This window comes from Fistularia commersonii, chromosome 11, assembly GCF_037954325.1.
Source record: "Fistularia commersonii isolate RoL2024-O1a breed Wild chromosome 11, RoL_Fcom_v1.0, whole genome shotgun sequence".
NCBI classification, from domain to species: domain Eukaryota; kingdom Metazoa; phylum Chordata; class Actinopteri; order Syngnathiformes; family Fistulariidae; genus Fistularia; species Fistularia commersonii.
Genome location: NC_141294.1, coordinates 9,120,735 through 9,135,922, shown reverse-complemented (window position 1 = coordinate 9,135,922; position 15,188 = coordinate 9,120,735). Strand labels below are relative to the sequence as shown.

Here is a 15,188-nt window from a genome sequence, read left to right as displayed (position 1 = left end):
AAATGAGTAGTAATATAGTAAAACATTTGAAAGCACCAATAAATATATTAATGTGAAAATATACTAAAATATTTTTGTGGATGTACAAACTCAAAAAACAAAAGTTTGTCTTTAAATACAAAGAGAATGTTCTCATCAACAGAGGACTTAAGAGGTGTGGGCTCTATAGCGCAGCAGCCAGTTGGGGAAAACAGTTGGGACTTTAGTTTGAGGGTGGTTGAATCGACGCATACTGGGTGGAGGGTGGTGGGCGGCACCAGGGAAGGAGTGCTGGATGGTTTTCTCTGTTTTTGGTCAAAGAGTGTTTTCTCTTGATATGACTGAGGGTTTGTTTCGTCACAAATAAAGGCGCCATTGCGCCAATGAGTTGAAGTACAACATGGCTGGCTGATAACGCCAATTGAAATTGCATAACAATTTCATACACGTTCTTAATTTTTCATACAGATTTTTCTCCTAACGCAAATCAAATTTTCCAAATTTGGGAAAATTTCCTTTTTGCTGATTAAAAAAAAAAACCATTGTTTTATGTTTTAAAATTGCATAATGCATTAGCCCATGAGGAGGGCACAATCTCTTCAACAGCCTCGAATTTCCTGTTAAAACGGCTGCTCTGAAAAGTACACAGAAAATCACACCTCTACAACAGAAAAAATGAAATCTATGTGTAATAAACCATTATTTCGTATTTAACATCAATCCCATGGGTTTCCATGGGATCGATCCTCCTATTGTGGCTAACGAGATTTTTGCAACATAGAAGTACAAACTTTCGAAAAACCTGATGTCTTTTTTTTTTTTTTTTGTTTGTTTGTTTTAGGTGGCAACTCAACAACAATTTCTCATATGGTAACAGTTTAATAAGACAGGACATGTTTGTGGTTAGCAGTGGTGTCCTCCTGGATATGAAAGAATAGGGTAGGGAGGACTATGGAGAAAACACGGTGCCAGTTTACCACCCTCAGACTAAAGACCCTAATCTGATTGGACAGTCTTCACTAAATTAGGTCCGAACTGAGCAGCGGCAATGAGACCCCTTCAGTCCTCCTTATGACGTGTCTTGGGCCAACAAGTGCAAAACCACATGTCCATCGGCCAAGTCCAAAATGAAAAACACCTGTGCTGGCGCATCATTCACGCACATGTTGATGGCTGGGGTTTCTATCGGTCAAAGGCCCACCGTGATTCCTCGTCTGGCTGGTGAGTAACGCAGCTTTAGTTTAAATCAGGAATGTCAAAGCATTGTCTCTCAGGCCTTTTTTTCCCACAAAAAAGGCATCTACAGTCATACATGATCAATCTCCAAAAAAAAAAAAAACAGTTGAGGAGGACAAAAAAAAATACCTTAACACTGCATATAAATATTATCATACAGAATACTGAACATATTCTATAAATTAAATGTAGTCTACTAGACAAAGGGATATCTAGTAAGTATATACAGATCGTTGAGGATGAACTGCTCTGTTGTGGATGCTTAGCTATTTCTTTGGGTCACACACAAAGCCTTTAAAACAAAACAGAAAGGTTGAGGAATTCTACAGTGGCATGATCATAAAGTTACTTCTTGTCTCCGTATATACCTACAGTAATATCCCTTTAGACAGCATGGTCTGATGACATCTTGTGAAATTACACAATACCTTAAAATACAAATTATAAACTCTGTGCACAAAAAGAAAAAAATCTGTATGTTTTCCGACCTGGGAAAAGTTGCGTGAAGGCGGCAGGACCCGGTAGTGGTTCAACGCCTTTAACCCCGAATGGTTTTCACTTTGACGCCCTTGAAGGTTTGTCAAAGTTGCCCCCTGTCAGGGGGCAACTTTGGGGGCAACTTTAACAAGCCTGATTACTGGTTTAACGTCACCATCATCAACAAATCTTGAATTCAGTTTTTTTCATGTCATCACGTAACCCTCCCCCCCACAAGGGAAAACAAAAAAAAATCATCTTCACATTATCCGTCACCACAGCACGTAACCTGTGTCAGCAGTCGTGTCAGCAATCTCGGCGAGAACGTCTCGGCGCATCCTCGCCGCCCAACTGTCATCCCGTCGTACAGTGGAGACAAAACTTCACATCATGTCACAGAAGGAAAACAGTCTTTGGACCTGCCGTTCAGTTCAAGTACAATGTCCACTCGCTCGTGTGTTTTTCAGCCTCCCCTACAACACGCTGGAGGCAGGTTTGTCTTCTGCTGCACTGATGGAAAAGACTGTGGTCACCAGGTTTTCTTGATAAGAAATATTTAAGATCCACAGCAGACCAGCATCCAGTGAAGTGTTACATTAAAGATATTTTTCCCCCCAACGCCACCCTTGAGCAGACTGCCACTGAAACTTTTCACACGCCAATGGCGTATTCGTTTTGCTTTAAATAGTAGCAGCAATACACATTGTCGTTGTACTTAGATTATATATATATGCATATATCCATATATATATGTATATATATACATATATATGTGTGTGTGTGTGTGTGTGTGTGTGTGTGTGTGTGTGTGTGTATACTGTATAAACACATGTACACCTACATGTGTAAATATATATATATGTGGATAGGCTTAGGCCAAAATCAGACAGTGATCAGCATCCAGAGCCTCCCGTCTTGCATTGTCGTTTAGTGTTCTTGCAGGGAATGCATCCTCAGAGTTCAAAGTGCTGTGCCAAAAAAAATTCCTTCATAACAGTGTCTTCCGCCTCTCCTCCCTCATCTCCTCGGTTTCTCACATCTGTGGAGGACAAGGTGGACATCTGGTTGAGTGACAAGCAGCAAAGGGGTGGATTGTGATGTGCATAAAGTTGCCGAACAAATGATCCGTGCAAAACCGGATGGGGTAGAGGGGTTGTTTATAGACAGGTCAAACACGGGAGGTCCAGGAAGGGAGTGAAAGCAGGGTGATGTCTATGTGCTATTGCTCAGCAATACATAGAAATGTACATTTCAATATATATTTCGGTGAGGCACAAACATCCCACCTATTTTCCCTGTCAATTCTTAGCCAATGTTCACAGGGCTTAGGGGTTGAAGCTGTGAGGAGAAGGAGGAGGAGGAGGAGGAGGAGGGACCTAAGCTCCTACCAGCCCTCTCTCCTGGTCCCCAAACAGCCAATGGGAATCTTGTAGCTGGCCACTCCACCCTGACGTGTGAGTGTGTGTGGCTCTCTAAATCCAGAGCAGTGTGGGGGGCCCTCGAGGGGGAGAGGAGGGGGGTCAGAGGTCATGGAAATGGCTGGGTCAGGGGAGGTCATGGAGCCTTGTTAACTAGAGGCAGCATTTCTCTATTTGGCTGTGCTGCACACAGGTAGGCAGGCAGGGATTAAGGAGGCATGAGGCCCCTGTGTGTAAAATCACCAGGGGAGAAAAAAACTACCTTTTCTACACTCTCAAATTATGACTGAACAAATCAGTGGAGAGATGTCAAACATTACATGAGAATCAGTAAACAAACAACTGGAGATTGGTCTGAAAAATGGCCACAATTACCATAAAATAAGCAATTTTCATAGAAAGAATTTGATGCAACTGATGCAATGCCGAATATGTGGTGTTTGAATTGTTCTAAATGGCTGGTGAATGCTACCTCCGGAGGTCAGAGGCCCTCGGGTAAAGGCCCAATGAGATTGTTAATTCTTTGTTGTGGACAGGGTGATGTTTTGAACTTATTACTGTTAGCATTTCATTAATCATAAAATTGATGCAGGTGTAAGAAACAGGCAGGCAGCATAGGCACTATATTATATAATCATTTGCGAAACTTCAAAATAATAACGCTATGATAATGTGATAACATAATTCCTGGTTATTGCAGAACCCAATCGGTGTGAAATCATACAAATGTGAATATAATTTGATGTGTTTGAAGGCACATATGTTGTATCTTTTTCATTTGAGTCCCAGCTGAAGTCAGGTAAAAAATAAAATAATTTTGAGAAGGCTTATTTTGTTTTGAAAAATAATGGTTATTTGGGTTACTGTAATATTCAAGAAAAAAAATGTGTTTTTTATTATTAAGAACATGCCTTGTATAAACAAGTATAATACACGGCATATTCACAATATTTACTTTTTTTTTTCATTTTGATTATTGCGGTTGAAAGGCACATATCGTCGCCCCAAAAAATCAAGTTCAAAATCAAGTTCAAATTGGATTCAGCCACTTCTTTTTTCCTGTATCTTTCATCAAATTAGAAATACAAGAAAAAAGTATCAATTACAATAGAGGCATGTTATTTAGATCATTACTTACTACTTATGTATCCATTAATGTAATGCTTATTATCAAATGATCTCCCATTGTAAATTCCCAATAGCTACTCTTATGTATCAAAAGGGTTGATAAAAACACCAAATGGGTTTAGATTTTGAATAGTGTTGTCATTGCCTGGATGTCTGACCGCCCTAATATGGGACATCTACGTCAGCAAGTTTCGGGCCCACACCCTTCAGATGGTTGTTCATTCAGAACTGAAGAAAAACATGGTGCCGTACTAGCAGTCACATTACATAATAAAGCTACATTTTAGGCACAATCTCATGGTGTCATCGGACCAGGCTGTGTGAGTGTTGGCGTTAAGACGACACACAATGCAAGCAAAGAGAGGAACGGAGCCACCGCGCTCAACATCTACAAACACAACACAACATTTAAAGCAGGATAGCATGCATTTCTCAGCAGGGAACCCGTCTATGCTGGAAGCAGTGAAACATCTGGATAGACGAGAGCATAAAAAAAATTGGTGGTGGGACCAGGGGGTGTTCAAGGCACGTTGTTTATAGCAATATGTACGGTAAACAAACCTGCAAGTTCTTTCGTTTAACTCAAGTTGCCTGGACTTGCAGTCTAATTGTGTGAATTTGCAGGAACATTTACAGGTGAGAGGGTCCTGCACAAACAAGCGCTTTCTTCTCTCTGAGCAAGGCGCACAGTGGCTGCAAGGGAAGCAAAAAGGGAGAGACAGAGAGAGAGAAATCTAAGCTATAGAGCGAATTCTGCAGAAAGGGCAGACACAGACACTCATGCAACATCCCTGACCCACCCCTCTTCTCACATCCCACCCTCCATCCTGACCTTTAAAAAGGCCGCTGTATGAATGAAGATAATAAATGTGTTTACTCTCTTAATACTAATCCCGGTGCCCTTTAGCCACTGTATGTCCAAGGTGTGTCTGAACTGCTCCAGGAGTTAGACGAGGCCATACATTGTGTGTTTAACAGTTTCGAGGTGGCTCAAGGTGGGTTTATTCATTCAGAGGGGCTTTGCAGTAAGTCCATCTCCAATGCGTCTCTGACCCTGTACTCACTAGATCCTCGGACACGAGACCTATCTAGATTGCCAAATTAAAATTCATATTGGAAGTGACTTTATTTAAACTACATCCAAATAATGATCTTTAGAAGAATTATCTATTTTAGTGCCTTCAAAAAGATGCAAAAAAATTGTATTTTATGATTTGCTGAGCTTGTGGACAGAAAATATATTCCTGCTGACTTGCTCTCTGTGAAAGCTCAAATCAGGGCAAATAAATAAATGACTTTAATTTTCCAAGTGAGTCAGTGCAATAGCAAGGGAGGTATGTACAAAACAAAAGGTTTGTATTCGCAAAGGAAACGAAGGAAACTGTTTTTTGTACTCAGAAAGACATTTTCGGGAACTTTGTTTGCAAACATTTTGGGATATTTTGAATATTTCTTCTTTAATCTTTAACCAAAATAGCTATGAAATTACATTTTAAATGGAGTTTGGTTGCAAAACATTGCAAAAAAAGCAACATTTTCTACAAAGCAGAGAGCACTAAAGTTTCTTGCGTCCCTTTGCCTATTCTAAAATACAGTTCCTGCATATTTTATGGTGGTATTGAAGTAAAAATGTCTTCAAATAGTATTTATATGTCAACTCCAGTTGATATTAAAATGGCAAACGAAACCAAAAGGAAGTAACATTGAGAGGTGAAGTTGGGATGCACGCCTTAGCTGTTCAAGTATCAGTACCATTGCTGTTTTAAAGATGGAAAGGTCACAACCGAGACAAAACATGGATATAACTAGATATAGGGGGTGGTAACCGAGGGGCAACAAGAAGCGATGCTTTGTCTCATTGGACTGATTTCACTTTGCTTAGCACTGGTCCAACCAGCGGGATCAATCGTCTATCAACCTCAAAAACCTCTCAATGAAAACAGGAGCGAAACAGTCCAAAGCAAAAACTTATCGGTGAGCCTCCCAAGGTTAAACATGTCCCTTGTCAGCACGTCTATATTTCATTAAAGGTCAGCACACCGCCATGGGCCAATATCATTTAAAACTAGAGGAGACATGGCAAATGATAACGTGCTCGAAACAGAGAAATTAGGCTGTTATCAGTGTAGGACACTGCACAGCGGCAGACGGCATTAAGGATAAGCATCGTCTAAACAGTGTCTGTTGTCTCCTGCACAAATCAGACAAGGTGGAAGTTACAAAAATGTTCGTTTCATAACCGTTGTTTGATGTTGAGGGAAGGGGCGGGGGATCATCACGAACTATTCCAAAATATGCTCGGGCAGGAGATTAATTTTAGCCTCTTTTGTTCTTTTCCCCTAACAACAAGGCGGAAATGCTGGGAGGAAAAAAAAAAAGAGAGATAGAAGAGACGTCTGAACAGATGCAGGGAGAGTCATGCAGGGTTCAATCAATAGCTCATAAAGCTAAACTGAAATATTCAACTAAAGTAGGTATGCTTTATAATTTTAGCTCGGTGGATACTGAGCCACATCACAAGACCGGGGCTCAGATTAATCAGCAGCCTGGTTTCTTTCTTCTGTTTTTTGTCTTGAAGTAATGTATCGCTAATTTTCGTCCGATTTATTTTGGTTTGATTCAAGTGATACCATGATTTTCACCGATGAAACAAACTTTGTACCATTCTTGATCTGAGCCCTAACTGAATTTGCTGATATAAGGCATATCAAGATGTATGTTCCTATGACTGAATGAATGACCACAATCTCTTTATAACACCGGCACTCCACCCTGCTGCAAAGTGCATTAGCTGACTACGTGCACAGTGACAGGCAGTCTTCCAGCAAGGCTGGGCGAAGCTCAACCCCATGACAAACGGATTTGACTTAGTTAACATGATCCCATCTCTCCTCCACCGCTCTGCTGGGTCTCAACCTGCCGAGCCACAGTTCACCAACACACGCACACTTCTTATCCACTTAAACAACCCGATCTGCTGCTGGGGAGCTGGCACTCGAGCCGAACGCATTCATATGTCAAATACACGTTACCCTTGTGTCATTTGAGGCAGCGAGTGAGTTCTCTCAGCGAACAACGGGACCATCTCTGAGTTCATCCTCTATTTACACCACTAAAAATAAAAATAGGTTAAGTGCATGACACCTGTTGCCATGATTAGACTGGGGGGGAAGTAGCTAAGGGGGGTGCAGACGGCAGCGGGTGGTCCAAAGCCAGCCGGCTACGCCGAAACCACTCACGCTGTTATAGCAGGACCACAAAGCACTAAAACCGCTATAAAAAGAACAGCCCTTGGAGTGTGAGGAATCTATTTTACACCGACAAAATCTATACTAAACATGCATGATCGGGATAGCCTGGAGATCGGGGGCATTTTAAAAGTAACAAATCTTTGTCGGGAAGCATCGAAGGCCGAGTTGTATGTCCATTTTAGCTTAACCCATTAGATGGTGTAACATAATGACCATAAAGCGAGTACATCCCATATCATTCCAAGTCTGGCTGCTGAAATCCAGCCAAGCAACTACAGACGGACATATCCAATGAGTGCCCAGTGCCTGCACGGAAGTAGTGAAACTAACCTGTACAAGAGCAGCATGGATTACACGTTCTTTCCAAATAAACCACAACCTTACAGAAATACAGCAAACCAGATTTCCTGTCTCTAGACGGACAAAACTCATGTTAACCGCAACCCGAAGGATGATCAAATGAGCGGCACTAAAGTTTTCCGATGTATTCTCAAAGCAAGTTCCGAAATCATACTCTTTACCGAGGGGAATTAACCCACCCCGACCCCCGACCCAGTCAATAGGACCCCATGACTTTAGCGCAGCATTGCACCCTTAGGGGCTAAGATGCGACAGAGCAAGCATGCTTACAAACAGGATGCTGCAACTTTTTTTGGTTCTTTGCATCGCTGGGAAATTTTATGAGGTGATATAAATATGTCAATATAGATACTCTTCAAACCAACAGCATGGGACACAGCTGGACGTTAATAATGCATAAGATGTTTTGAGAATAAATAGCATTGATAATTTTGCCTATGTTTTCAAACGTCTGACCCGGGGGGAAAAAAGCTCTGTTGCACCTGGAGGCGACTAAATGTTACCTCTCTCCGCTCAATGTATAGAATTAGAGAAAAAGAAGGGGCGTCTATGTGCATCCCATTTTAGTAGAACGTAATTTGAGGATTCTGTGAACGCCTGCATGCCTGAATCTTTGTGCATCTAAATTCACCAAAACACATTTAAATGTCACATATATGATCATGGTCCTTGCAACCCAAGCAAACCAAGAATCATCCACCTCAACTTGGACAGTTCAGAGAAAAGCAATTGACATGAATGACATGTAACAACACAGAACACGTACTTACTATTCTGTCTTTGCTTGAACATCTGGCTTTTGTCTGTTAAAAGAGAAATGAGCATGTTATTTTAGCTTTTGCTTTTTGCTTTTCATCACATTATTTTCGGTCGGGGGAACGCCAACCGCAGTCTCTTACCTGCACTCGCACTTTTGATGCTCTGTGAAACTTAAATGAAATTTATGTTGTATTACCGACGTTCTGAGTTGGAGAACCTTGAGAAAAAACACAGGACAAAACAAGGGAAGGATCAGTTTTAAAACAAATATCAATGGGACTTTGTAGAGACGAGGTCGCTCGCTTCTACACCTCCATCATTCGAGAATACAGTCTAAACACCACAACCCTGACCGCCCTTAACCCCTATGACTTGAAGACATGGATTGTCTGCGTAGCATACTTCCTAAGCCATCATGCATGCTGACCAGCAGGCACTTTCAGAGGCCGGGGTAGGCTTTGACCACACAGACATTGCTGTGAACATAGTCCGAAGTAAACGGCATGTCTGAAATGCCATGTCTCTGCTTCACTTTCTCTGCTCTGTATAAAATCCGTGCGCCTCTAAAAGAGTCCAGACATACACCGAGTACAAACCTCAGTCCGAAAACCACGTTTTCCTGATCTATATGAGACAAAAAATGACTTTCCAGTCTCAAATTTAAAATCGGTATGAAGGCCAAATAATCTAAGCACGGCCTCTACATTGGCCTGCAATTACTTTCTACGCTCTCTACCAGTGGGCGGAGTTAACTGCGTCAACATCATGAGACTTGCATCAGGTGATCAGCAATCTCAAAAGCCATCGGCTATGAATAGCCTTTGGGGACAGGGCCAAAATTTTGTTTATACTTTGCTGGTCAGTTTGCGTCTTGGAAAAGCTGTAATGGAAATTGAGTTGAGAGACATCTATGGCTGGGTTCTGTTTCGAACTATGAATGCCGTCAGAAAAGAAAAAAAAAAAAAAAAAAGAACAGTATTGTCATTAGACCATGGATTTCAACCGATACATTCTGCCAATACATCCTTTGTGCTCCTTAAGTCTGAACTTGCCTGGTTTCATGTGTGGAATCAAAGTCCACTCAGACGTGATTGGCAAATACCATTCAGAACACAAAGGGAAACTTGAACTTTTCCACTACGGACATCTATGAATCACCAAGAGGTTTTATCCTTACATAAAATAGGTTTTGTAGGGATAAAGGTAATGTCATTCAGGCCCAAACTAAAGAAAACTTAGCAAACTAACCCCATTGTCAAATCTCTTTTGCTCTCAAAATTCAAAACCATTACACAAAAATCACAGTGAAAATCCTTTTAAAACTTGTATATGTCTCATATACATGTAGCTCACCTCCAATGTGATGTTGCGGGTTTCAGTGGGTACACACTCCATCGTTTCGTCATTGCAGCAGCCTCCACAGCGCTTGATGGCCACGCAGGAGGGGATATACGTGTGTTCTGTGTCCTCGGGGTACTCGTGGGAGATGTCCACCAGCTGCTCCCTCGCCTGGCACATGCTCTTCGCAAAGACCTCTGTGAACTGGATGACTGAAAAAGGACATATTCTTTTTCACAATCGTAATTACCACCATCATGTTTGTATTCAAATTTTTGTTGGTGAAGAAGACAGAGGGACTATGTTTGTTGAATTCCTAGGAGTTGCCAAATAACACAACACCAAGTGCAATGAAACCATGGCCTGAGCAGCAAAGGTTTAGAGATCACCCTTCTAATCCAAAATTCAAATACCCTTATTCCATTAGGAAGGCACTGTAATTACGCAACTGACCGTTTCAGCATTAACCAAATGGATTAGATAATGACACAAAGTGTAAAAAGTTACAGTCTGATCAAAATCCTCAATCAAAAGTGCACCACATATTGAAAGCTATGTTTCCATCCCATGAGTAGCCCAGAATAATCCACCCAGCAGTCCATCAGACTGGGTTCCCAGCGACCCCTGGCTAACTGCTGACCTCTGGTTTGTCAGGAGCAGCCTAACCTCGGGCAAGTGGCGCCAGGGTTCACATCTAACATGTGACTCCATGAAGCCCACCACCGTGTAGTCGAGGTGGGCTGAGGGTCCATTTATAAACTGATTCTCAAATATTTATAATGAAAATTCAGGTTGCCCTGTACTCAGCTGTACTCAGCTGTATTCTTACCTAAAGGGGAAAATTCGATACATTTCATTGATTGAGAAATGTCTGAAATTCATCATGTAAAACTGTGGTTTTATATGGTTAGATCTTCCAAATCTAGTAATATAGTCAGCTCAAAAACTGATCAGGCCACATTTGATCAGATTAAAACCCGGTGTCATCACATCCTCAAACGCTGCCTTCTTTTTTCCCCAAGTTTGTTTTCAAGCATCACAATGACTGTAAGCCAAAGCTTCGACTAGTCCAACACGAATCATCTCATAGTTGTGGAAGTTGTTTGCAAGGGTTCCTCCAAACCAACACTCCTTCACACTTTGATTATTTTAGGTGAAGTTTGCTCAGCACATGTAGATCCGCAAAGAACCGCGACCATGTATTTCCCTCCGGCACAAGGAATAGGCGCTCGGAAAGTGTAACTAACCCTATGTGCACGTTGTTGCTTTAATGATATTCTGTGAGTCTGAAAGACATATAATTCTAACTTTTATCTTCGTGGCTGACGTGGATGTAATATGTCATCTCCATTAGAGTTTAGGGCGAACCAGCGGGCGTAATCTGAGCAGTTTTATCTCAGTGCATATGACAGCTCCTGACAGGTGGGGTGATCTGTGATAGCGGTAGCGTGTGAAGGTCAGTAGCATGCAGGTGGCACACTCCCTGTCCAACCACAAATACTAACAATCACACGGCCCTGTACTGGCCTAGAGATGGTGTCTGGAGCGGAAAATCGCTGCCTATATCTATCACATCCAGCGGGTCCAGCCTTGGCCTGAACAGTCAAACAAACAATACACACAGCATTCAGCCCTGGCTGGCAACCATCAGAGGACACAAGTCCTTACAAGAGAAGGAAGGAGGTTCATCGGCCCCATTCTTTCTTTCTTTCTTTCTGTCTTTCTTTCTTTCTTTCTTTCTTTTGTTCCACTCAAGTCTTGTTTTGAAATCTGGCCCACTTTTTATGATGACTCCAAAGTCCCAACTCAGACCTTTCACCATCTCTGGAACTTTGATTCCTGTCCTCTCAGCTAAGGAAAATAATCTTCAGCTCATGTTGTCATGAGTGCAAAAAAAAAAAAAAATAGTAATAATAAAATAAAATTAGAATAAATTAAATGAAATCAAAATAATTTTATTTAATTTAATTTCATGTGATAAATGAATAAATAAGTAAAATAATTAAATAAATAGATAAATAAATAAATGTCATTCCATTAAAGCTTCAACCATTTGTGAGAAGTAATTTATGAAACATGGCCAAAGGAGATGAAGGCATTCACTACATGTCCACTAGATGGCTCTGTATTCATCTGACCCATGACAAAGTGAAAAGTTTACAAATAAATAAATAAATTGATGAGACACTTACCCTCATTTTTACTCTTATCCAGTCCCTTGTTAATGCTGGCAGTCTGTAAGAGATGCATCAGAAAATATTTTAATTGCCATTCTCTCCCCCCCACCTTTGTATACAGCCAATGTTCTGACTCCACAGGACTTATTGTTTTAATGATTTTTTTTTCATTTAAAATGCACTGCGAAGACAACAGACTAGATCCACGTGACAGGTGAATAACATTCTCGATTATTATTTAAAACCGATCAATCACCATTATTAATTGTAAGGACAAATATCTGATTCTCTGAATATGTCAGGTGACAACCACGCAGGCGAGAGGAGCGAGGATCTTTGATTTCAAAATAAAAGCTCGGAGGCGCGCAGTGACATTTCATTATATTTCTCTTCAAAAAAAAAAAAAAATGCAATATAGCCTATATGCGTGTGGGTGTGCGTATGGCGTGAATATGTGCACCCTGTAAAGTCATCCACACTGATAATAATACTTGTTAATTTGTAATGCAAAGCCAAGATCGGGGTGTCAAAATGCATATTGAACACCCAATACATATCATATGCCTCAATTACATATTATATTATATTATATTATATTATATTATATTATATTATATTATATTATATTATATTATATCATATTATATTAACGCGGGTACATTTATTTTGAAAGGGTTTCACAGTAGACGCGCTTGTTTGATCACGAAAACTTGACGTGGCGAAACGGCATCCTTTGGAGATCGGCTGCTGTAACCACCGGAGATATTGCGTGAGGGAGTGTGAGTGTGTGTGTGTGTGTGTGAGAGAGAGAGAGAGAGAGGGAGAGAGAGAGAGAGAGAGAGAGAGAGAAATATGGTGGGAAAGAGGTGGGCACCCCGCGGGGGTGGACAGGAGAAACCGGGCCTCCGCTTGAATATAATCCGGATCACCGTGAGAAATCAAACAGAGCGGGGCTGAACGCAGCGGCGGCGCGGCGTCCAGAGTTCAGCCGGTGCTCTCTGTCCTGCGTCACACCGGACGCCTTTCGCAGTTCTTGCAGTTTTAACACACTCAAAAGTAAAACATTGCGCAGTTGCCCCCATTGACAATGACTCACGCACGATCTCGAAGCGCGTGTGACGTACTTTTCAATGAGGTTTTGTTGGTAATCCCGATGTTACAATGTAATTAACCAAATGTGTGTATATATATATATATAATTTTTTTTTCATGATTTAGAATTGTTGTTTTCTTTTTATTATACCGGTGGGAGACAAATAAAGAGATGGAAGTTTACATTTAGTGATTTAATGAACTCGAAATGAGGCTATTTTCTATCACAGCGTTAAATTAATTTAATCATGGTGTGTCTTTGCTTTGTTATGTTAAGCCTTAAAGTGAGCGTCAGTATATGGATTATTTCGTGCACGGGGGTGCGTGAAGGGGGGGGCTGGGGGGACCCCGGGTTTTTAGACATACAGAAGGAGGAAAAAATGTGGATCGCTCACTCCTCACGCTCACGCCTGCGTGAGAAAAAGCGTTTGACATACAAGCTTAACAGACGGTTATACTACAATGTAATTACGTTTCTCATGCGGAAAAAAACTTGAATGTGGGAAATAGAATCGTCAATGTATCATGAATAACTACTTAGAATGATGACAACAAAGGCTTATGGATAAAACTTGTCAGAAACATTACCTATATTTACATACATACATATATACACATATTCACATATATATATATAATTTTCTTAATAGAAAAAGACTCTTACCTTTACAGTGGATAAGTGAAGAACTGCTGCAAAAAGAATTTGTACCAAACTGACAACAATGTTCATGGTTGTAATTCCAGACGACTCTTAAAATCCCAGTGGTCGTGTGATTAGAAAAAAAAAAAAGGAAAAAATAAATACAATAATGCCAAAAAAAAAGCAGGGGGAGGGGTGGGGGAAAAAAACGCTTTGACGCACTCAGTCAAAAAATGAAAAATGAATATTTTAAAAAACCGCGGCAAATCTTGGCTATAGCGAAGGCGAACCCATATCTTCCAGGCGCATGTGGCACGGTCACAGAAAGCCCCCCGGTATCTCCGATCAGCGCTCCACTGGAAATGTTACCATCCGACGAGCGTCGCTCATCCACAGACAAAGACACTGTGATGGCTTCTGAAGTCCACACTGGAACCGGGACCACGGGAACGAACCCCCTCGGAAAATGTCAGCAGGTCTGTTCACGGGTGGAGTGGAGTGGAGGTGGGGTAGGGGGGGTTTGCGAGCGGACGGATCGGCTTACCAACTTTACGCACTTGTGTCTCTTTACGCTCATTCATCCCCCAACGTGGAGGTGTGTGTGTTCTGGGATACAGACATGGGGAGCTGTGATCCTTTTGCTGTCTTGCGCAAAAAAAAAATTAAAAAAAAAATCCGCGTGTTTTTCTCTCTTATTATTATTATTTTTTTTTTGTTTGTTTGATTTTTTTTTTTTTTCTCTCGCTCTCCCACTCAGCGCCCTCTGCCGTGCCGTGCTGTTGTTCCGCTTCTCTGGACACCGTCTGCGGTTCCGCGTCTGCACCAGCGACTCCCCGCGTCTGCTCTGCTTTCAGTGCCTGCTGTCTCGACTGGCACTGAATATAAAGAGGCGAGGAGGCGGGGCGAGGGAAAAACCAATGGCGGTCCAGGTGGAGAGTGAGGGTTTGGGGGGGGGGGGGGAGGTTGAGGTTGACCAACCCGCTCCTACACAGAGCTACGTTCAGTCTCTATAGTCATTGATAAACGGAAACTACCTCCGCAACACTTTCCACTCATTCCTCTGTCGTGAAACATTTCGTGAGGCATACTGTACGTGCAGATTTCTCGTGTCTACATTATGATCGCGTCATCCTCCCTGAGTCTTGTTTTGCTTTCTCTTATAACATTATGCGTATCATCCACTGTGTTATAAGATTTGGGAAAAAAAATGCGTTTACTCCGCCTGTCAACTTCACAACCGATACTGCCTTATGTTCCACGGTACAGTAGGAAAATTTATATTTGTGAATATCAGAAAACAAGTAATGACAAGTTTTGTTTCTCAATCAATCTT

At 41.5% G+C, this 15,188-nt stretch overlaps 1 protein-coding gene across 1 annotated transcript; it reads right to left on the bottom strand.

The window, feature by feature from the left end:
• Window positions 1-240: 240 nt before the first annotated feature.
• On the bottom strand, window positions 241-14,713 carry vegfaa (vascular endothelial growth factor Aa). The gene is made up of 7 exons (XM_086154882.1): window positions 13,880-14,713; window positions 12,139-12,181; window positions 9,962-10,158; window positions 8,749-8,825; window positions 8,620-8,652; window positions 4,800-4,931; window positions 241-2,731 (listed from the first exon to the last, which is right to left on the bottom strand). Exons 1-7 carry the CDS (start codon window positions 13,943-13,945, stop codon window positions 2,710-2,712), a joined length of 570 nt encoding a protein of 189 aa, XP_086011008.1. The 5' UTR covers window positions 13,946-14,713; the 3' UTR covers window positions 241-2,709.
• Window positions 14,714-15,188: the final 475 nt, after the last annotated feature.

Coding starts and splice junctions, on each gene's coding strand:
- vegfaa (XM_086154882.1), bottom strand. CDS start 13,945: ATGAACATTGTTGTCAGTTTGGTACAAATTCTTTTTGCAGCAGTTCTT. Junction 12,182..13,879: donor TTCACTTATCCACTGTAAAG/GTAAGAGTCTTT, acceptor CATCTCTTACAG/ACTGCCAGCATTAACAAGGG. Junction 10,159..12,138: donor GGATAAGAGTAAAAATGAGG/GTAAGTGTCTCA, acceptor GTCCTTTTTCAG/TCATCCAGTTCACAGAGGTC.